Genomic DNA, 22422 nt, shown 5'->3' with positions numbered 1-22422 from the left:
CAACTGGACCATTGGATAAGGAGTTTGATATTAAGTAGAGGTGGAAAGTAACTAATTACATTTACTCAAAATAATGTAATTGAGTAGTTTAATTTGAGTACTTGCACTTTTAAACTCATTTTTTAATTTTTATTTTACTTAATTGAAATTTAACCAGAGTAACTGTACTTTTACTTGAGTACAGTAATCTACTTTTCCTGCTCTGTTGACGACAAGAGTGCTCAACATGGGGGCCAGAATTGCTGTAAAGTGAAATAAAAGTTTAAAAGACTAACAAAAATATCAACTGTTAAGACAACCCTACATTAAGAAAGAAAGATGAAATTAAAAACACCTCTTACATTTACAGAACAGGATTTACAAAGAGACAAGAAGAATCACTTTTTCCACATGGTTCACCAAAGTAGACACAAAACCAAAGTTCCTTACAGAAGGTTTGATGAAATCATGGGCATAGCTAGGGATTTTGGGGCCCCAGAAAGACTATTTTATAGGGCCCCCCTTAACCGGCAAGACAAGCAACAAATGTGTCATTTTTACAAATACCTTTGCATTTGAATGTATTTTTGAATCCTAATTTCCCCATTTATGAGCAATAGTTTTACTATGGTTAAATTAAATTGACTTGCATTATTTGTACACTTAAAGGGAGGAGCAGGGCCCCCAGTGTTGTATTTTACTCTATCTAATATCAATTTTAGTCTGTTGACCGATTAATTTAGTTGCTTTTGATTCAATAATGGCACTGATGACTAAGAAAAAATAAACAAAAACACACTTTTCATTGCAGGCTTTTCAAGGGCCCCTCCCTACTGTGGGCCCGAGTAATCAGTGCCTTGATTGTAAAATCAAGTTCAACTGAGGGTTATCTTCACATTTACACACAGTCTAAAAACTTCAGAACTGGTTTGAGCTGTCCCTGGATTAAAAGCATCATGGCAAAAACCAAAGAAAACAGTTTAGACTTGAGAAAAAGAATTGATGATGCTCACAAAGCAGTAAAAGGATTTATAGTTATCATAGCATTTCCAAGTGTCAAGAACTGGGGGTGAGAAGGATCATCAAGAAAATCAGAGAGCCACCCAGTCCAGAACAAGCCTGGCAGAGGTAGGAAGAGAATGATTTCAAAGACCATAGAAAGAAAATTAGTGAGAGATGTGTCTAAAGAGCCCAGAACAACTGCCAAGACACTAGTGAATGACTTAGACAAGTCAGGAATTGTAGTCTCAAAGAAGACCATCACTACAGCCCTGTACAGGAATTGACCAAGAAAAAGTACACTTCTGCAGGAGGAGACACCTTCAGGTCAGACTGAAGTCTGCTAAGGACAACCCGGAGAAAGATTCTGATACTGGAAGCATGCTCTTTGATCAGATAAGACCAAACTAGAGCTCTTTGGCCTAAGAGACATTGGTGATGTTTGGAGAAAGAAGGGAGACACATCACCAAAAGAACACTGACCCCACAGGGACACACGTATCTGGTAAAAGTGGAAGGAATCATGGGGAAAGATGGATATGTGAAGATTTAGAAAGAAAACTCAAAGCAGTCAGCAGCAAAACTGGGTCTGTGCCGTCTCTTTGTCTTCAACATGACAACGACCCAAAACATCTGCGTCCTGAGTGAAGAACTCCCTCCAGAGGACCAAAGTGAACCTTATTGACTGGCCTGACCAAAGCCCTGACTTGAACCCCATTGAAAATCACCAAACACAACTAAGCAAACCAACAAAACAAACATGAACACAGAGCCAAAAGCTTAACCAATCCTATTTATTTTCTTTTACATCTACCTGTATAACATTTCCAGGAAAATGTGTGTGCTGATGCAGTGGTTACAAAAATAAAGCACATTCTTACGTAAATAAGACATGACAGAAAAACTACACTTACAAATGCAGAATAAGAAAATAAGGGACCATATCACTTAAACGCATGTGCCTTTCTGTCATCTTCAAACCAGTTTTACTAAAAAAATGGCTGCTACTATTAATTTCAGTCAACATTTTTATGATTCCATTCAAGTATTGTACATGTTTGTTTATATCTCATCCACATTCATGTACAGGGGCAGTAAACAATCGCTGCAACAGTTCCAAATGAGTTCCTTTAAACTCATTTTCATTTACAAGAATTTTATATACTTCAAAATTTTTTATGCAGAAGAAATCAATTCATATAATAAACAGGATTCTAACAAATACATCGTAGAAAATACATAGTAGTGATTGCATTTCTCACCCTGCACTCACTGTAACATCACATTTCTGTTGTCATTTGTAACATCTCTGACAAGCCTTTAAACCTGTCAAATCTTTATTTTAATGACTTATATGACCTATAATGCATTGTGTTATATACTGTAATAATGTGCTAATACTCCTGGTAAATGAGCTCAGTCATCAATAGTGGTATCTTACTAAAAAACAGCTTTTCAACTGTGAAATACAGTTTAGTGCTTCAAAAAATCTTCCATCATGCATCCATCCACATGAGCTGTTAATAGACTGGAATGACTTACATATCTTCTAATGTAAACTATAGACAATGTTATCAAGGGCAGTACCTCAGTGTTAATATACTGGTTTAAGCAAGAGACATAAATATGTCCCACTGACAGATACAGTGGGCTCTTGAAATTCTATGGGCGGGTTAATCCCTGTTGGATTCTTGCTTCACCCCATCTTTAAGTCAAGAATACAAACAAAGAATAATGCCAAAGTAATGCGTGTTTGCTGCAGCTTATTTTATCAAAGACCTGTACAAGTTAAGAGAATACACTATGATTAGAAAGTCAAAAAATGGATGGAAGTTTGTCGTGTGTTTCAAAATTGTCCTCTCAGTTCTGGTCAAGAGGTAAAGTGTTCGAAAAAGGCAGTTGGGGTCTTCACAAAAAGTCTCCCTCTCCATTAAGCTATTGCTTTTGCCTCAGGCAGGAACGCCTCCCAGAACTTTATGAGCTGAAAAAAAGCAGGATAATAAGCATGGTTAAGAGGGAACAGTCAATTGTCTTTGAAATACATCCATGATAAATATTTATCTGTCATTGTCAATAATAAAAAAGAACACATGGAGTAAAAGTTTAAATCAAGCAGAAATAGAATGTGCTGAGATGAGTTTATCTTCGGTGCATTCAGAACGTATTTAGAACCCCTTCACGTTTTCACTTCTGTTATATTACAGCCTGATGCTATAGTATAAAAAACGCTTTTAACCCTTTATGACCTACTATATAAGGTAAAAATGAGGATAAAATGAAATTGTGCTCAATTTGCAAAGACAGCATGTTCATAAAAAGTAAACTCTTCACAACAGTGCAATTAAATCTCTAAGTGTGCCAGATGCTTTTGAGCATGCATATGTTTGCAGTAATTCTGCAAAGCAGATGGATACACCTGTTTCTGTGTTTCTCACTGGCGAACCCATCTTGCAAAGCTCCCATTTGAACAATTTTGGGGCTGGTTAGAAAGTGACAGGACCAATCAGTGCCGAGGGGCAGTACTCTCTGGCACAGCAGAGTCGTGGAGTAAGAGCTTAGCGTGGATGCTGCTAAAGTGCCAGTTTAATCAGAACTTGATGACATTTCTTCGTTAGAAGAACAAAGAACAGCATTGCGTTGGTTTCTTTTCAAAAATGACAAAAGCCATGTACTGACATTTCTAGAGTCGCCATGGTTCATGTTATGCAGTTCTCTATAGAGTTTACTCCTTGGCTGGGCACAGCTCTGTAGCGGGTACATCACGTTTTATTGCTCTGATTGGCCTGTAAAGATTTGATGGACAGAACATTCATCCAATCACCCTCCGAGTTTTTTTTTTCAAAGCCTCTGCCCTTTCCCAAACGCTGTCTATGAGTGGTTGACCAGATGGATGTGTGAAACACATCCATCTGGTGTGCCAGGTTTTGTTTGCAGAGGACCATGCTGAAACAATAACAAGTGCGACTCGTGACCTGCAAGAAAAATAACGCAATAGGTTTTGTGCACATAAACGTCATCATACATCAGCACGTACATGTAAAGTAGAAAGTTTTGTGATAGGCAGCGGTCCAGATTACATTATAGTATATTGCTTTTGTTGTGTGTACTACTTAATACATTTCTGCAAAAGAAGGAAGGATATTTCTGGAAAGAAACATTACTCTGGGACTCACTGAATGTGTGATATATTAGTGTTACTGTTCCAGTTTTATATGCAAAAAGCAATAAGCTCTATCTCATCTGGTTGCAATTCTACCTGTGGTTTAAGATAGAAAAGCATTGGGAGAGCCGGTGCTCCTGTAGGTCTTAAAGGCTTAATCTCATAAAGCTGAGGACACTACAAGATTTTTTGCTAGATTTTACCCAGTTGTGCAAAGTCTGAACCAGTCTGCACTAGTTGGGGCCAGTCAGACCTTAGCCTAGTTGGGTCAAAGATCTGCATTTGTGGGGAACTGACCTGACCCCACCTCAGTCGTAGTCAAACATGTTTGAATTTTTTTAACTGACTATGGATGCAATCAGGTAGTGAGAACAGATTACTGACCCGACTGCAAACATGTGTCACCAACAGCAAATGAAAAAGAGAGGGTGAGACAGGAAATAGCAGGGATATCAAACAACGATGCTGAACCGTGAGAGAGGAAGAGTGGTGACAAAGCAACTACCACCGCCAGCTGGCATATTTGTTTCCCCTTTAAACCATTGCAATTGCAAGAGTTTGATGTTTTCAATTGGCTTTAGTTAGGTTTGATAAATCATTTAGTCCGTGATCCCTCATCAGGTGCAAATGTTAAGTGTGTGTGTCATACAAAAATCTGCTGACACCAGTGTGTTAGTGTGTACTCCTAGTCTTTTCAAAATCTGTAAAGGCTGTGAAAGTTGTGTAAAATAGAAGTATTTTTTTTTTAGACTGTAATCTCAGGCTGCAACATAACAAAACTGAAAAAGTGAAGGTGGTCTGAATACTTCTTGAATGACCTGTACTTAGTATACTCAAAATAGAAATGTTTACCCGTTGTTGAGACTGCAGCATTGCCTCCAAATATTTGATTATCTGGCTCTTGAAGTCCTTGGATTTTTCTTTCTGGAAAGACAAAAGTGGTTTTGTGTTTTAAGCTTGTTGCCAATATTAAGGACAACTGCAGGAATTTCTGGCAGAATTTCACCTTCTGGTGCACAAAGACGAGAAATAGTCTTAGGAGGTCAAAACTCCAGAATTACTTGCTTAGTAAGGAACATTAATCCGACTATTCAGAAACACAATTCAAATAAAGTTTGAAGAGTAAAAACACAACAGAATATTTTAACATACAGTTATGCATTTTAGTGATCAATCTCTTTAACTGTAAGAAAGTCAGGGTGTCAAAAATGGCATAAATATGTAGAGTTCTTTTATCCCTCTCAAGGTCAAATACAGTTTCTCATCTCTATCCTTCTCTAGCTCATGAGGAAGGCTCATGAGGAGACAAAATCTCATCAAGAACCTCAGTCAAGTCCAGTTTCCTACCTTTGGACCAAGATTTGGAAAACCATAACCTGAATGAATGGGAACCTACACAGAGTAGTTGTCCATTTAAGATAAGACATTCCTTTATTAATCCCACAAATTCCAAAATTTATGGTATTATTATAGTACAAATTTCTACAGCACACTTAGATTTGCCTAAAGGCACACCACTTGAGAACTACTGGTCTACACACCCAATCCAGTCTGGATGAAGGCATTCCAGACCACCTTTGTATGTGGTCTGAGCTATTAGATGTCATAGCTTTCAGTGTGCATTGAGATGTGTCCACACAAAACATTTAGGTACCTAAATACCCCAAATGGAATAAAAAATCAGATCCAAGTAAAATAATAAAATCAGAAATTCATGCCACTTTGGCCAAAAGTGTGACTAAAAAAATGTCCACTATCAAATATGAGATAGTCCACCATAATTATTTGAATGTTAAAAGCAAGTGTGCAGCAAGGATGCTGCTGCAAACACTTTCGTGAAAATTAACTGTCATCAAACAAATTTTTGCTTGCAAATCTTGCTTTTTTACTGATAATCTGGATTATTATAGGAGCACTTTACATAATCAGGCCAAGGGCAAATGTGCAATTTTCTTAAGCACACTAATAATCATTTGCAATATATATAAACTTTACCATCTGCCTTATGCACTTCAACTACAACAGCCCCTTTATTCCTGGTCAGTCTTAAGCAAAGCCATATAGCTACCTTCTGTATTGATGTATGTATGTATTTGTATTATATTGTACACTTGGTGTTGTCTGATTTTATATAGATTTTTACTTTCATTACGTACGTGTTAAATGTACACTTTTATAGGTATACCATCAACCTGCCAGGGACTATGGATGGAAATTAGCCTATGGTTACAATCTGGCATATTTACATGTCCATGTTCGTTAATGTGTGCTGTCCCCTACAATAAATTAATGATTTAAAAAATATGGACAGCATTTGTTATGTACAGCTGTTAGAGTGTGAAAGCTTTCTCCTTTACTTCAGTAAATCCATAGACATGTAAAAGCAGTAAGACAGACATGTTAACAGTCTGTAACCTTCTGTTATGTAGGTGCTGACTAGAGTGCAGTGCTGGTATTGACTGGCCTCCATCATTTGTTCTCCCATTGAAATGTGCAAATCACACAAGTTGTCTAATAATGCACAAATCTGAATGTAAAGGTCAAACATGTCCAGAAGGTTGGCTGTCCACTGATTATTACACAACATTCACATCAATGTTTTAGCCTTTCTCTGATGATTAGCCCTGTGGAAGAAATAAATCCACTTTTTTCAGAGCCTTTAGCACATGTTCAGACTTTTTATTTGCTTTTATAACCCTTATGAACAAATTAAAAAACCTACCTCAAATCTGAGAACCTCCTTGCGTAAGGTCATGCCAATCCTGTCGAAATCTCTCTCGTACTGAGTGACCTTCCCCTCCCACTGAAGACACACACAGAGGGAAAAGATCAACCAAAAACCTTTCAAAGCTTTGATTCTAACATTTTAGAACACAGCATTTTAAATCATAGATTATAAAACAAAAACACAGAAGCTACATTGTGAATTAGCTTTGCATTTAATCAAATCATTAGCTTAAAAATTGTTCTACAAAAATAAATAAAAGCAGTAGAAAACTACCACCACTTAACTCCTTTAACTTCTTTAAATGGCTGGTTTATCTGATTAAAAAGACAATATCAAGATGGATCTATTTATTCAGTTCTTTTGGGGCTTTGCAAATATTTGATAGGACAGTGGATAGAGTAGGCAACCAGGGAGAGAAGGGAGGAACATGCAGGAAAGGAGCTGCAGGTCAGCCTTGAACCCGAGCTGCTCACTTAGAGGACTATAGAAATGGTTGTACCTATCACTGAGGTCACCGAGGTCAGGACCTCAGTATTTTTCTAAAGTGTAAATCTGAAATAACTTCACTTTACCATGGTAAAAGCAAATATATTAAAAGAACAACTCCCTTTCTTATAACAGTCATTGATTGTGTGTGTTTTTTCTAAATCGGGGGTGAAGTGAATGCTCTTCTTGCTAATATGCAATCTTTGGTAGATGCTGAGGCTGTGGTAGCAAAACCAAAGGAGAAGGAAGAAACGTTCAGCAAAGATAAGAGAAAATTCACAAAAAACAGGCAAAGTTTCAAATCTATGATTTAGTAGAAGGTCAGCACGCTGATTTAGCCTGAGCCCACAGCTCGCTCACGTCTGTGTCTGCTTGTATCTGTATCGTTTTAAGTCAGGGACTCACCGCTCTGATTAAAAACACAGACATGTCCGTCACAGGCACCCATTGGATTACTGAGCTATAGATGAGAAAATAAATGTGTCCCCCACGTTAACTCCTTTCCTCTGGTTTTCCTCTGAGCTCTGAATATTTTTGATGAAGTGATCTGATCCTGTCAGCTGTGAGTCTGCGCGGTGATGCTGCTGACCCTGGGCCACTCTGTCACACATGCTGGTCACAGCAAAGATGTTAAATACAAACAAAGTCTCACTTGTTTTGGAGGGAAATCTCTCAAACAACAGCAACAGATAATTAGTCATTTGGAACAAATTCATGTGCATATACTTTAAAATTTGGTAATGAAAGTGTTCAAAACTCTTCAGACAGACACAAATCGTGCAGAATGAAAGATGATCAAAAGGCAAGGAGATTACATTTCTTCACATGACTGAGTCTGGTAGACTCATTACTGTATTTCTGCTGAAGTGTGATCTGACTGTATGCTGGCGTATTTTATGATTTCTTCATCTCTTTTCAAATAACTACCTTCTGTACTCTTTAAAATACCAGCTATTATGAAAGTCTGACTGGATTTGGTTGCTAATTTTTCTGGGATCTTATACTGGCTTACTGGTAGACTCTAGAAGACAGTCTGATTTTGTTTCAGGGTGATTCGGTCTGACTGTTTCATGGGGAAACAGTTAAGAGTTTATTTAGCTACTTCTTTTAAGTAAAACCCAGTGAAAACACACTCTTATGTAAGAAATGAAGATTTTGAACTTAAAAAAAGTCAGGGGGAGGACCCCCAGGCCCCCCACACACTGCTGAAGTAAATCCTACATGCTTACAACCTACAGGTACAAATAAAGTAAACTGAGACCTGAACCAGAGAGTACACCTCAGATTTCCTGCTTTAACCCCAGATCTGATGTTTATGGAAGCTGATTTCAGCCACTTAAAAAAAAATGTGGAAGTTAGGCAATTTTTAAAAAGAAAAAATAATCCTAGGCCATAATTATGTGACAAAAAGTCATAATTATGAGATAAAAAGTCAGAATTATGAGATACAAAGTTGAAATTGAGATTGAGAAACTTTTTAATTTCATAATTTAGACTTTTTATCTCATAATTGTGAATTTTTATCTCATAATTGTTCATTTTTATCTCATAATTGTTCATTTTTATCTCATAATTTTGATTTTTTTTATCTCAAAATTATGACTTTTTATCCCATAATTATGACTTAGGATATTTTTTTTCTTTTCAAGAATTGCCTTACTTTCACTTTGTTTTTTACTTGGCGTAAATGGGCTTTATTAGATGTTTATACTATTTTATCTTTATGTACAACAAAATCTCCAGTGGTTAGATGGAAACGGCTAAAGATGCACATATCTAAATCAGGGAAATCAAAACAATTTTCACACATAGCATGCCCCCAGATCTCCCCAGAAAGCTCTGTTTTCTCAAACCCTGTGTACAGCCCTGACAATAGCCTCTATATGAGAGGCCAACTGCTAGGTCACCAGTGCTCCTAAAGTAAAGTGAAATTTTAAAAAAATGTAAAGGCCACAAAATGTCACAATGTACTGGAAAAACACCAACACACAGCCCTCATTGAAAGAAAAGAAGCAAATCCGAACATTTTAGAGGCCAAAACCAAATGCTAGAATAGAAACTTTAATGAACTGCTCTACAATACTGGACAGAAGCACTTTGAGGTGTGCTTCAGAGCAGCTGTTACCTCAGAGATCTCTTCTTTGGCCTGCTGCAGTTTGTCTGGCTTGTTTGCCCACAGCAGCTTGGCTTCAGCCTCTCTCTTCTTCTGGAGTGTGCTCTGAGCCTCCTGCCATCGCTGCCACGCCCGAATGCGCTGGTCAAAACACCCCTGTGCACATCAATTTTAGATAAGATGACTGATTTAGTAACACATCAGTCCACTAACCCATCAGAGAACAGCTGGCATGCATGCAGTAAAACTGGGCCCTTAAACAATTTAATGCTTATAGATTATTAAAAATTTATCGCTAACGTTTTTTTCTGGCTTTGACAAAAGGACTGGACATTGAGGCAGATATCTGCACTTTTTAGATACCTCAAAATCTAAACAATGTGGTAAAAATACAGCTACAGCTATGAAAAAGCTGGTATTGATCTAGGAAAAATCAAAACATCCTGCAGTGGATGGAAAAGGTAAAATGTTTCAATGGATGTAAAAGAGCACCTTTATTCAGAAATTCTCAAAATGGAAACAAAAGTGGTGCCTTTCTTAAGACAATTATGGACATTTTAAACAGCATATCAATATTTTAATCTAATGTGCCCTAACACTGTGCTCTTGTTTACTACAGTTTTGTTACCCTTCATATTTTTCTATTAAATAATTCAGTCCTAAAAGATAAAAAAGACTTACAGAATATTTTTTCATTTCAACTCAAATCCTCTAACATATCTTTCCAGGCCAAACTACTTCTAAAGCATCTTAATCTTATCATCACTTCCTCCTATGCGTCATTGACCCCCCTCTGCTGTGAGCTTACCCTTATAGCACCCAGCAGGCGGATGTAGTCGGCCAGCAGCTCTTCAAAGATGAAGAAGTCACTCGCTGCCTGCTCCTGATGCAGCTGCTCCATCTTGTCCTCCACCTCTGCCAGCTGGGACAGGGCCCGGGACAGGGCCGTGTTGTCCTCAGAGTTTCCCAACATGGCCATACTTTTGGCAAACACTGCTGTGTTCCCACACAACTCTGGGTATGAGGGAGGAAACAGAGAACTTATTCAGTCTTCAGATTTCACCTCAAACAGGCGAGCAGCTGGCCCTTCTCTGGCGTCTGAGTTGTAATACAGTGTGTTACAATGTAAATTCAGGGAGGCAGAATCAACTTACCCTTCCTGTGATTGACGAGGGAGTCGACCACAGCGTGAAGCTTCCGTAACTGCTGCTCCTCGTTGTCCACCTCCTGGAACTTGTCCTCAAACCACTGAGACACAAAAGCACACTGAATCAACCTCATTATGTCTTAATTGGCCTGTGATTGCCCTGCCATAATGTGAAGATAGATGTTACAATAAGAGGTTAGATTTACTGCTCAAGTCTGAGGCCAACTGGATGAGGCCTGAAGCTGGGTTGGACCATAATCCCCGCCCCTCCCATTGGGCCAGGCCAGGTTGAGCTTAAGGGGAGTCACAGACCTTCTGTCAGACATGGCAGTATAGTTATTTTTCATCCTATATTTCCGGGGGTTTTGTCTATTATTCTTGTAATAATTTCAGAGCAATAGTGCAGACCCACTACACAGGTCACATCTAGAGACAAGCTGCCCAGCCCAGACCATGGCTCCTTAATTAGTTTTATGTTTTTAATTTAATGAGTGTGAAAAGCTGTTAAAGATCGGTGCTGCCTACCCGCTCCACTTCACAAGAGAACAATTAAATTGTGCAGTGGGGGGCAAATGAGGGAGAGAGAGCGCAGCGTACAATTATGTACAGGTGGAGGAAAAAGAAGCAAATTATTCAAATGATCATCTGGTGCAATGCAACTCAGTTTAGCAATGAAGTGAATGAGGAGCAGTGCAGACTGAAGCTCACCAAAAAGCTCTTTGTGTTCAGTATACTGAATGTCTGCTCTTCCTCCTCGTGGCTCTTATAAACAATAAAGAGGCCATGCCTGTAATGCATGCTTCTGTGTTGCACTCATTAATCTCATCTGAGCAGATTTCTGTCTCTGAAACAACCCAGAATTTTAGTTTAAATTTTTATATAACAAGCAACACATTCGCTCAGGTTGGCAGGTTTAAACTATACTCAGGAAGAACTGGGCTGGACTTGGAGAGAATGTGAACAGGCTAGGGTTGGGCTGGAATTTTTGGGCCTGATCTAAGCTCTAATTACAATGTCACAATACATTGTGATTTAAATCTAATAACAACCTTCAACCAAACAGCTGTTGTAACTTGATATGACTTAATCTCATAAAGGAATTTAAAATACAACCTTGGATTGGTGTAGGTGTCCCCGAATGAAGTCCAGCAGCTCTCCTTTCTTTAAAAGTGATTTTATTTTCCTTTAAAAGCACACAACCTTCCACTGGAGAGCCTTTTTGGTCCCTACAGTCACTTTAAACTTTAATTTCACTTAGCTGTCATATGAGTTATCCTTCTATGCAATTATTTATCAAAAATAAACTTTAAACTGTTGATTTATGACAGAAAAAAGGACAATGAATATGCAAAAATAAACTTGATATTGATATTTTAATACCATATCCTGGGGTATTAAAATATAGCCATAGTATTGCTATAATTACCATCATGAAGACGGTGCTGTGTAACGAGCGCATGTTTATAATAAATGTCTTAAGAATACGTGTCTCTCTCCGCTCTGTGGCGGCCAGCGTTGTCATCTTAGGATAGATTTCATCATCTCATCTCCATATCCCTCTACATGAGATTGTCTCCGATGATGACAATCAGGCACCTGATTGTCAGCCCCAGGGGGTACCAGAAACTCAAAACAAGAGTCACTAGCAACAGCAAATAAGTTGTGTGGCATTGGTGATCTGGTAAGTGTATATGTGGGTTGCACCCACATACTCAGCTCTGCTGCTCATTCAAAAAAATGCATGTTCCTTACAAATGTGGCACCACTTACCCCTTTAAAACCTACAGGATCGCCGGCGCTCCCATTTTCATATCTATTTTTAACTGCAGGTACAATTGGAACCAAATGAGAGAGAGCAATAATTGTTTTTGCATATAAAAACTGAAGGAGTAAAACTAACACATCACAGATCCAGTGTGTTCCTGAGTACTGCTTCCTTCCAGAAATATCTTTCCTTCTTTTGCAGAAATGTAGTGTGAAGCGCACACATCAAAAACAATTTAATATAATATAATCTGGGGTATAATTGTGTTGTTTTCTTGCAGGTCACTAGTCACACTTAATATTGTTTCAAAATGGTCTTCTGCAAACATATGCATGCTCAAAAGTATCTGGCACACTTAGAGATTTAATTGCACTACTGTAAATAGCTTATTTTCTAAAAAGATGCTGTCTTTTTGCAAATTAAGCATAATTTCATTTTAGTTTTGTTTTTTTCACAGTTTATAAAGATGAGTGTATTTTCAGAGGCTGTATTCTGTATTCTCAGAATAATTTTTTTGTGGTTTGAAATGACTTTGGGCAACTTTTTTACAATCACAATTTTGAGGGATACAGCTATAACATCTCTATATTTAGGAAAATTATAAAGATAAAGTTAATTGGTGCTTGTTGGGTTATTTTAGGCTCTAAAGTTGTTTGTAACTTTTAACAAGCTTCCCATTAAGTGAACTTGCAGCAGGACAGAACTCATCAGGCTGGGCAATGCTGAAAAAATAGTAATCAAGACTGATCTTTATCTGTCTAGAACCACACAGTGCATTACTTGACATTTTTCGATAGTGTATGATAATAGTTGTGGATTATTAGTGTTGTTTTCATACTTCCTCAACAATGGGGGGAAAAAGAGCACGAGTTATTACGCAGAAAGAGAGAGGGAGGAAAAAAAGGAGATGGAGGATCACTGGATCCTGACGTAATGCTGCTTACCTGTAAGGTGTGAAAAAATGATTCAACTATAGATTACTTCCTGCACCCCAGTGACCACAGTCATTATCTTAGACTCTAGAGCATTTTGTCAAAGGATTAAATGAAATGTCTGCACTTTGCTGACAGTGTTTGCACGTGCATGCTTCAGGTGTTTCAAACACCTGGGGGTAATACTGTAGAACCCAGGAAAATTTGGGGATTGTTTGATGGTATTATTAAATGGTATATATAAGCGGATACCACCCCATCCCAATGTATAGTATTCAGATATACATTATAGTTCATGTTTTAATACCGTGCAGAAAATATCAAACATGAATATTTTATCTTTTCACAACAGAATTATAACATTTAATCTAATCTTAAAATCCCACTCCGCCCAGAGCGTCCTTACAGTATCAGACTCATTCATCTTGATGGTCATCTTGTTGACAGCATCTGATGCCTTATTGATCATTTTGAGGAAGCCAGCTCCACTCAGGGCCTGAGTGTTCACCGCTCTAGGAAGCTGAAAACAAACAAAAAAACCAAAGTGTTCACTGTTGGACAGGTGACTTACTCTGTTTCTGAAATTGGTTTTGAGTCTTATCCAGTGTATTATCACAAGAAAGCCTTTTTATAGCTCAAAACACTCACATCATCCCTCTCCAAGAACTCACGCACGTCAGGATCCTGCAGTAACAAAGGATGGGAGACGACTCTCTGAAGATACCTACAAAAAGAAAAATAGTAGCAGTGTGACTAGAGTGAAGAAGAAATCCATCCATATTCCACACCATTAGGAATCGCAGGGACCAGAGCTGATCCTAGAGGCGGGGTATACCAGGGACCTTTCACCAACCAATCACAGAACTGACATATGAAGACAAATAAGCAGTCACACAGGTGCAGAACATGCAAGCTCCACACAGAGAGGCCCTGTCCAACAGGGAGTCGAACCAGAAACTCTGTGAGGTAACAGTGCTAACCACTGCACCACTGCGCAACCCTTGAAGAAGTAAAACTTACAATTAAAACATGGGACAAAAAGATAAATATATTTGAATATCCAAGTCAGGTTCAACATATTTTCTGTCTGGTATTTTCCGGACTGGAATAACCACACAAACAGCTAGTTTTATAACGAATACCGGTTTTGTTAGGATTGCTGAGTCACCAGCCTGAAACCTACCAGTGCTTGCTTTGGCCACATAAAAGTTAAACTGTTGAACCTTTCTGCCAAAGAAGAAGTAAACTAACCTTTACTATCCATACTCTTCCTGTTTCCCAAAGCATGGTGAGTAAGAAATAAAATGGCTCTCCCAATTTTAAATTTACTCTAAAAATAACATCCTAAAGTTTAAAAAATACAGCAAATGTTCAGCCTCGTTCACTCATGCCCTTGGAAAAAACAATGAAAGCATGCATATATTTGTCATCCTGCATAAAAGATCACCTGTATTACTTTTGATAGCTACATCACACCTGTGACGTTAAATGGTCATTACAAAGCTTAGTATTTGGTTTATGTGAATCTATGTAGAAACATAATTATAGATATTGTGCATCTTTTTTTTCTTTACATATTTCAGGGCTGCTATTTGATGTGTAATAGTAATAAAGCTTTTCCAAACCTTCATCTTTCCACACAGCACAGAAAACTTTCCTGCATTTGTGTTACTTAGGATCTATTAAATAGGGGTGAAGTGATGCATTGAGTTAACACTGATACCAGCGCTGTTCACAGATCCATTTACAAACAATGATGCACAAACCAACGTCAGCAGCCGTGTTTATCTGTTGTCATATCAGCTTACAGTTTGCAAACTTTTATTCCTAACTGCTGCCTCTGATATTTTTAACCAAACATTAGGAGTTGTGACTTGATTTGAAGCTTGTTGAAACCAATTATTTGTCAGATTAGTCCTCAAGTGTGGTGTAAATACAATCACTCATGAATTGTGAATGTCACATATTATTCACATTCATGCTTCAAGGTTGGCTGCCTCCGACAGAATATCTACAATGGCCAATGGCAGAGAGAGGACCAGGTAACATCATCAACCAGATGTAGCATACTTACAGCCTACAACTAGGATTTCCATATTCTTATCCTTTTTTAAAATTTTCACTGAACATTTACCAGGACAGCCTGCTAAAGACATTGATCATCCTACATTTTTGTATTTCTTCTGACATCACATTCAACCATGCCGGTTTCTGTAGGTCTCGTGTCTGTGGACTCTCCACTCTAAAACTGTTAGTTAAAAATGTGTGTGTAGTCTTGCAGTGGCATCGTCTAGTTCACCCTCGCTCACCCTTGGGTGCCTTCTGGCATCATCAGAGTGCTTTCAGAATGCTTTAAATTCAGCTAAGAGTTACCATGCAAATGTAAATTATTAAAAATACTGACATTGACAACCAGAATGGTCCCATTTCCCTTTTTCCTGAAATCATGTCAGCATCTGGGCCAGAAAATACATAAGCATATGCCAGTAAGCACTGCACAAGAGTTAGGTTTTTTTGTTTTTCTTTTTAGTTCTGCAAGTGGACCAAAATGCACCAAAATGTGTTCATAAGGTCTAAACACCCATTCCATGAAAATAAAGGCATTTTAATTGAATTTAAAAAGTGCATCCAAGCAAGTGGTTCTCAACTGGTCTAGCAACAGTCTCTTTAATGATAAAGCATAACCCAATTTTTCAAAAGTTTCAACATTGCATCTTTTTCTAATGAATCATGTTGCAGCTCCTATCGTAGACAGATCAAAATAAATGGCTCTAAACAAACATTTTATACACCATTTCCCACTGATAGCAGCTTTGTTATTCCAAAAAATGAGACAATGTGTTGAAATACGGAGAAAACATTTACATTTGCCTATTATCTCTGTTAAACAGGGTAAAACAAAAAGAAGAGGTGTATGTCCAGTAATGGCGTATATATTCGTAAACTGATGTTTCATATTCCATATTTTGTATTTATTCTTTGTTTTTAATTGGATGCTCTTTTGTGCACTACTTTTATTTGTCCTCTATTTCTATTGTGTTATTGTCACCAATGGCCTGCTTTGTCTACACCACTTTTTGCTGCTGTTAATTTTAAAACTTCCCCTTGTGGGACTAATAAAGGAATATCTTATCTTATGTTCATAACCCACTTTTGGATCCTGACCTACCAGCTAAGACCACTGATGCAGAGGTTTATCTTCTTTACTGCCAAATGAATCCCCCAGCAATCATAGGGATGTCAGATAATTATTTTGTTTTCCATCAATATATTTTGATCAGGATGGCTTGAGAACTTTGACATTTTAAAGGGTGCCTTGACAGGAAAAAGGGTACAGAAATACTGGTCTAGTTTGTGTGGATGACTGATTGAAACTGTCCTTTTGTCTTTCCTAGCTATTCAAGATTTGAAATCATCTTCTGTGTAGCCAGCCTGAATTGTTATTTTCAATATCAGTATTAGTTTTATCCCTGGTTTTCTCCATCAGTGCATCATTAGTCTTAACAATTTCAAACATGATCTGATTCTTACCTTTCCAGAGCTGCTCGCCTTCTCTCCACAAACTCTACAGATGAAGGGTCATCCATTCCAACCTTCACTTTGGTCATTCCTGCAGATCCAATCAACAGTTTCAATATGGAGGCAAAAAAGGAAGTCCAACACACATAAGACCAACATGTAAGCACGCACCTACAACACTTTTCTCAGGCGGTGGTGGGATGATGCAGCCATGGAGTGACTGCTTTACCGACAGCTTTTCATACAGACCCAGGAAGTCACTGTAACGCCTCCTTACAGAGAAGGTTTTGCTCCTGAACATGGTCAGGGACGTCTAAATGTACAAACAGCACACCAGAAACCCGGTACTTAAAAATAATTACTGTAGTGACAAAATAGCAGTGTAAAATGGCCATAAAATTAATATAATTAAGCTACTGTAATATAACTTACTATATAAAATAAAAAAGCTGTAATACTTACCCTGGTGGAGACTTTGTAGGCAACATATGCATTCATCCCATCTCCTAAAGGGACAAATGTTGGCAAAACATTTACAAAACCAGTTAGGAAAGGTCTGTGCTGATGCTTTAAGAAATTTGGTTGCTATGATGATATATAACCATTTTTGCTTGAAATACTAACATTTTAAACTGAAATTAAAAAAAAAAAAAGATACATCAAAAATTTAAACACCATGAATTAAAAAAAAAGACACTGACCAACTTTCTCTGGGTTTGTGACGGCAACATCCACATCAAAACTGTCCCTGGCCTCATCCTCCTCCAGCTGATATTAAAAAGAAGAACAAAAGACTTCAAATAGCAGAAGAATTGTGCAAGTGCTTGTTCTTAGAAAGTTCTAGCTCTGTCATGGCCTGTACCTGCTCCAATGAGGTGGGCTGCAGGGCTGCAGGGCTCTGAGAGAACGAGGAGGTGGAGAGCTCCTTCCGAGCAGAGCTGGCGTGCTTGTCTGTGCTTAACTCAGCATGGGCCTCTGGGGAAAGAGGAGACTTTTGATATATTATCCAAAAAAGAAAAGATGACTCTAGTGAATGTCAGACAGGATCACATCCTGCACCTTGAGTCAAACAATAAAACCTGATTTAACCAGAACAGCACACTCCTGCGTTGGCAACTCCCTGAAGGAAAGCTTGAGTCCACATGCTCTGTTTACACATTCTTGAGCAAAATCTCTACAGCTACTTTAATGTTTTAAAAACTATTTAATTTTATTCCTTCAAAAGTATGTCATATTTTCTTACTTGTTGGATTACACTAATACCTAGACCCTGTAGTTGCTAAAGCAAAGTAAACAGGGTTCTCAGAAGCAGAAAGATATAGATTCATGGTGAGACACACGTGTGAGGCGTGTGAGATGCAGCACTCACGCAGGCAGTCATGCATGCTGAAATAAAAATCAAGCCATAGTCCGGCTATTATGTGGCTGCCATGTGCATCGCTAAGACTATCACGGTTTCATGCACTCTACTATGATACTAACCATTTTTATTCTTTAATAAGATGAAGCACGATAATCATAACTATGCTACTACTTCTGATACGGACAACCTCTACAGAAACTTTCTTTACTCCAGCTGGAGCTAATAGTGAAGAAACAGGGGGGAGAAAAAACAAACATTTTACAAACAGATTAAAATCATCCATGTAGGGGATTTATTGCCTCAGAATCTAATTTGAGATCAAGTACTGGAGAAAATGGATTTTACTTAGGCAATAAGGCAGATCAGTGAAATGATATAAACATTAAACTGCCTGGAAAATGCACACATCCACAGTTTAAGTCTGTAACACAGGCTTCTGTTGTAATGTGCTGTGTCCAAGCTAAGGTTAAAACCATTAGCAAATTAACTGATTAGCCTCGTGAGCACCAAAGGGTGCATCATGTGAAAAATCAGCGGAATGCCTCTTTAAGATCTATACTGAAATGGTCTGGTATGACTAAAGCTTAAAAATAAAGCATCTCACAAGACCTCCCCCACACTAAATGGAGAAATAGTCTACGCACCAGCAAACAGGTCGTTGTCGTCGTCAGAGTGAACTCCGTTGGATTTGGCCGTTGTGCTGCTGACCTTCTCCTCACTGAAAATGTCTGATGGCTCGTCGTCTGCACAGTCAGGCTGAGAAACTCCTCGACTCACAGGCACAGGGTTACTCTGGAGAGGAAAAAGGGATTTAATGAGTCATAGAAACACACCCAAGGAGGGCACGCTAGCTGTTCTTTGAATACTGACAGTTCAAACAGTTCAATAAGAAAGAGAGGAACAGCATACAGAAATGTGTTGACCTGAATATAAGACCGGACTGGCTCTTTAAAACACCAGAAAAAATGGGTTTGGCTCATATTTGGGCTGGCAAACAACATTTTTTCAAAAGACAAATTTATAGAACAACTTAACACATGCTTTAGTTGTGTAATGAAGTAATACTTTTGAATACAAACATCAAAGAGTATAAATTGATCAATCTGAAAGATATGGTTTATTGTCTGATAAATGGCTTATTTCACAGCTAAGAGAGAGAAAAACTTTGGGTTCCCTGCCTCTCAAATTTGGTGAGTTCCTGTCAGAACAAAACAATTGAACCTCCTTTTTATGTTAAAGCATGTAACGGTGACACATTTATCTCTGGCAAAGTGTATTCTTTATATTCAAATAAGCCTCACAAGGGTTGTCTGGACGCTAGAACTTTAAAAGTTGATCTGATACTAAACCCTGATTTTATACCCCTGCAACTAAAACCAAAGTCCTAGAACACACAATTTTGCATGATTTTTTTTTCAATCTAATTTATCAAAAAACGTGAGCAAACCCATTTGAACTGTCTTAACTGCCCTATCAAAATGACACTGATTTTTCAGTTTCAGGACATTTCTACACTTTTGATCAATAAAATAGTATGTTGTTTTCAAACACAGTGTTCACTAAGTAAGGAAACATGTAAAAACTAATCAACTTGTCAAGGAGCCAGAGAACTTTTTAACAAAGGACAGTAAAAGTGGACCTCTTTATTTATTAATATTTTCAAATGCATTAAAAGTAACCATCACACAGATAATTCACTGGGACTAGACAATCAGGGGTGGGAAAAGTACAGGGGTAATGTCCTCAAGTAAAAGTACAGTTATTCTGGTTAAAATTTACTTAAGTGAAAGTTAAACGTATTTGATTTAAAGTTTACATCAAGTACTGAGTAGTTATAGGGGCTGAACAGTTTGTGAAAACAATCTAATTATGTTTTTTTCAATTCCAATATTGCATTTGTGATTAGATATGTAATTATTTTTAAAGCTTCTAATCTTATGCATTCCTCAGCAAACGCAATCCAATCCACTTTGTTTATATAGCACACTTTAAAAATATTCAAGTTTGCCAAGCAAGCAATAAATCATTCTATATTCTATATCATAATCAGCACAATATTAACTTGTGACCCTTCTTCTCTTCTGGTAAAAGTAATACTGCACCTTCTGCAATTTGAAAATTGCAGTTGGATATACTGTAATGTAATCTAATTTTGGGTTAATTGCCCAGCTTTCTTCAACTAATGAAGTGAAACGCAAAATGTCCTCATACAATTTTCAAATTGCAGAATTTGCAATATTTCTTTGACCTGATGTGTTGAAATACAATTTTGTACTTTTTTTTTTTTTGCAGCAGCAGCAGCAGAGATGTTAAGCTCTACACCTCATGCAAATATTGAAGCATCAACTTTGTCTAAAACAGTTTACAAAAATCTTACTTGTCTTTTTGAAATGTTTTTTATTCAAAAATGAGAATGACATAAAAATGAACAGTTCACACTGCATCTGCAGTATGTGTCAAAATAACCCCAGTCGATCACAAGATTTTCAGCCCTGGTTGTCATGATGATTGCTTAAAAGGTTATAAGTTAAACATCAGTAAATGCACTATTGTGTTGGCAGGAGATAAATATAAGATATTTAGGTCTCACTGATTCAGGCATCATGATATTTCATCATAACATATATGCCTTCCAACAGGAAAGAACAGTTTGTGTTTGATATATCTATATTAGGTTGGTTATAACAGAATAATTTATTGCCTGCCTTTGTTGAAAAATACATAAGATGAGGAACTTTAAAAACAATTGCATGTCAAATCGTCAATGCAATATTGGAAAAAGTCGCAGATTATTTTCCCAAATCATTCAGCCCCAGAAGCTACTCTCTCAGTGTTTAAGGTAAACTTTAAATTAAATATTTTCTAGTTTTGTTTGAGTAGATTTACAGACCATTTCATGTACTTGAGTAAATTTTAAGTACAGTTACTATACTTTTACCCAAGTGCAACTGTCGTGCACTTTCTCTGTCTCTGCTTTCTGGTCGGGACTTTTACTTTTAATAGCGGATTTTTACATAGATGTTCTAGGATGTTAACACCCCAACCTGACCACTGTAGATAAGCAAGAATTAGGGGGTGGCTGGTCTGTGTCATGTGAGCTGGATGTCAGCCAAAGCAGACTAGAATTTCTTAACTAAACCAGCAAATAAAAGTGGGTATTATTACAAGCAAATGGGGTCGTTTAAATCAATAATAAAGCTCTTGGAGCTGTCGACAACATAACTGTGCTAAAATGTAGAAGCTAATGGTCACACCCGGCAAGTGTATTCGTCGTACATCTATTTCGGTTGTGTTTAGACCAGGTTTGTTTCTTTTTTAATATGTAGAATCTGTCATTTGTCGCCTCTTTGTGAGTTTTCGGTTATTTAGGATGCCATGAATGCAGGTCAGATAAAGAGGCTGACAGACTGCCGCTATCTTCCCCTCTGGACGTTAACGTGGATAAAACCAACACATAAATACCTTAATTTATATTTCAAAACTATAAACGTACATTACTGACGAAGATATCCTCTCCCTCGTCGCTGTCTCCGTCTGCCATGTCCAACGGTCCAGCTCCGGGCTCCTCTGAGGCAGGGAAAGGAGGAGGATTCCGATCTGAGCTGGCCGCCATATTCCGTGTTGTGAGAGGGAATGACGTAGGCGGAAGTTGACGGGTAGAGGAATTTGAGATCAGACCGGCACATGCAGCGACACCTGCTGGTCGCCGAGTAACATACCAGAGAAAACATGACTACACTTGCTCGTTTTTACAGGCTGATTGCTGCGGTATGTGACTGCTATGGATGTCCATTTCCGCCATTTAAAAAGGAAAAATGTGGAACTTAGGCACTTAAAGAATTTTTACCTCATAATTTCAACTTTTATCTCATAATTATGACTTTTTGACTCATCATTTCACATTTTTTTCTTTTTTCTTTGGCAGAAATGGGCTTCCATAGACTTCAAATACAGCTGTATCTAAAAAAAATGGACACAAAGTGAAATATTTCAAGACGCATAGTTAATGGTGTACAGCTGTGCTGTATGTTGTCTCACGATTCTTTACACAACGATTAATTGAAGAACAATCACACAAGTGCTGCAGTAATCACAGCTAAGAGCTAATGTTTGGTTTATTTTCTATTTTGTGGGGTTAGATTTAAATTATTCACCACCGTTAATGAATGAAGGTTACTCTCTTTAAAAGTTACACTGATTCTGGACCAACATATGGCTTTAAGGGGCATTC

The 22422-nt window shown here is 37.8% G+C and overlaps 1 protein-coding gene across 1 annotated transcript; it reads right to left on the bottom strand.

The window, feature by feature from the left end:
* Positions 1–1753: 1753 nt before the first annotated feature.
* Positions 1754–21813, bottom strand: LOC121513182 (sorting nexin-1-like). The gene is made up of 15 exons (XM_041792757.1): positions 21685–21813; positions 18836–18983; positions 17691–17803; positions 17530–17596; positions 17291–17334; positions 17000–17141; positions 16841–16919; positions 13958–14033; positions 13716–13829; positions 10620–10713; positions 10274–10479; positions 9478–9621; positions 6861–6941; positions 4991–5062; positions 1754–2959 (listed from the first exon to the last, which is right to left on the bottom strand). Exons 1-15 carry the CDS (start codon positions 21802–21804, stop codon positions 2909–2911), a joined length of 1551 nt encoding a protein of 516 aa, XP_041648691.1. The 5' UTR covers positions 21805–21813; the 3' UTR covers positions 1754–2908.
* Between the last annotated feature and the right edge of the window lie 609 nt (positions 21814–22422).

This window comes from Cheilinus undulatus, linkage group 1 (assembly GCF_018320785.1).
Source record: "Cheilinus undulatus linkage group 1, ASM1832078v1, whole genome shotgun sequence".
Classification (NCBI taxonomy): Eukaryota; Metazoa; Chordata; class Actinopteri; order Labriformes; family Labridae; genus Cheilinus; species Cheilinus undulatus.
Note: the sequence above shows the minus strand (reverse complement) of the source record. Positions and strands in the feature narration are given on the sequence as shown.

What these genes read in the sequence shown, in the direction of transcription:
- LOC121513182 (XM_041792757.1), bottom strand. Translation starts at nt 21,804, where the DNA reads ATGGCGGCCAGCTCAGATCGGAATCCTCCTCCTTTCCCTGCCTCAGAG. An exon ending in CACAAACCCAGAGAAAGTTG is followed by an intron (nt 17,335 to 17,529) that starts GTCAGTGTCTTT and finishes TTGTCCCTTTAG; the next exon opens with GAGATGGGATGAATGCATAT. An exon ending in AGGAGGTTCTCAGATTTGAG is followed by an intron (nt 5,063 to 6,860) that starts GTAGGTTTTTTA and finishes TTGTCTTTCCAG; the next exon opens with AAAGAAAAATCCAAGGACTT.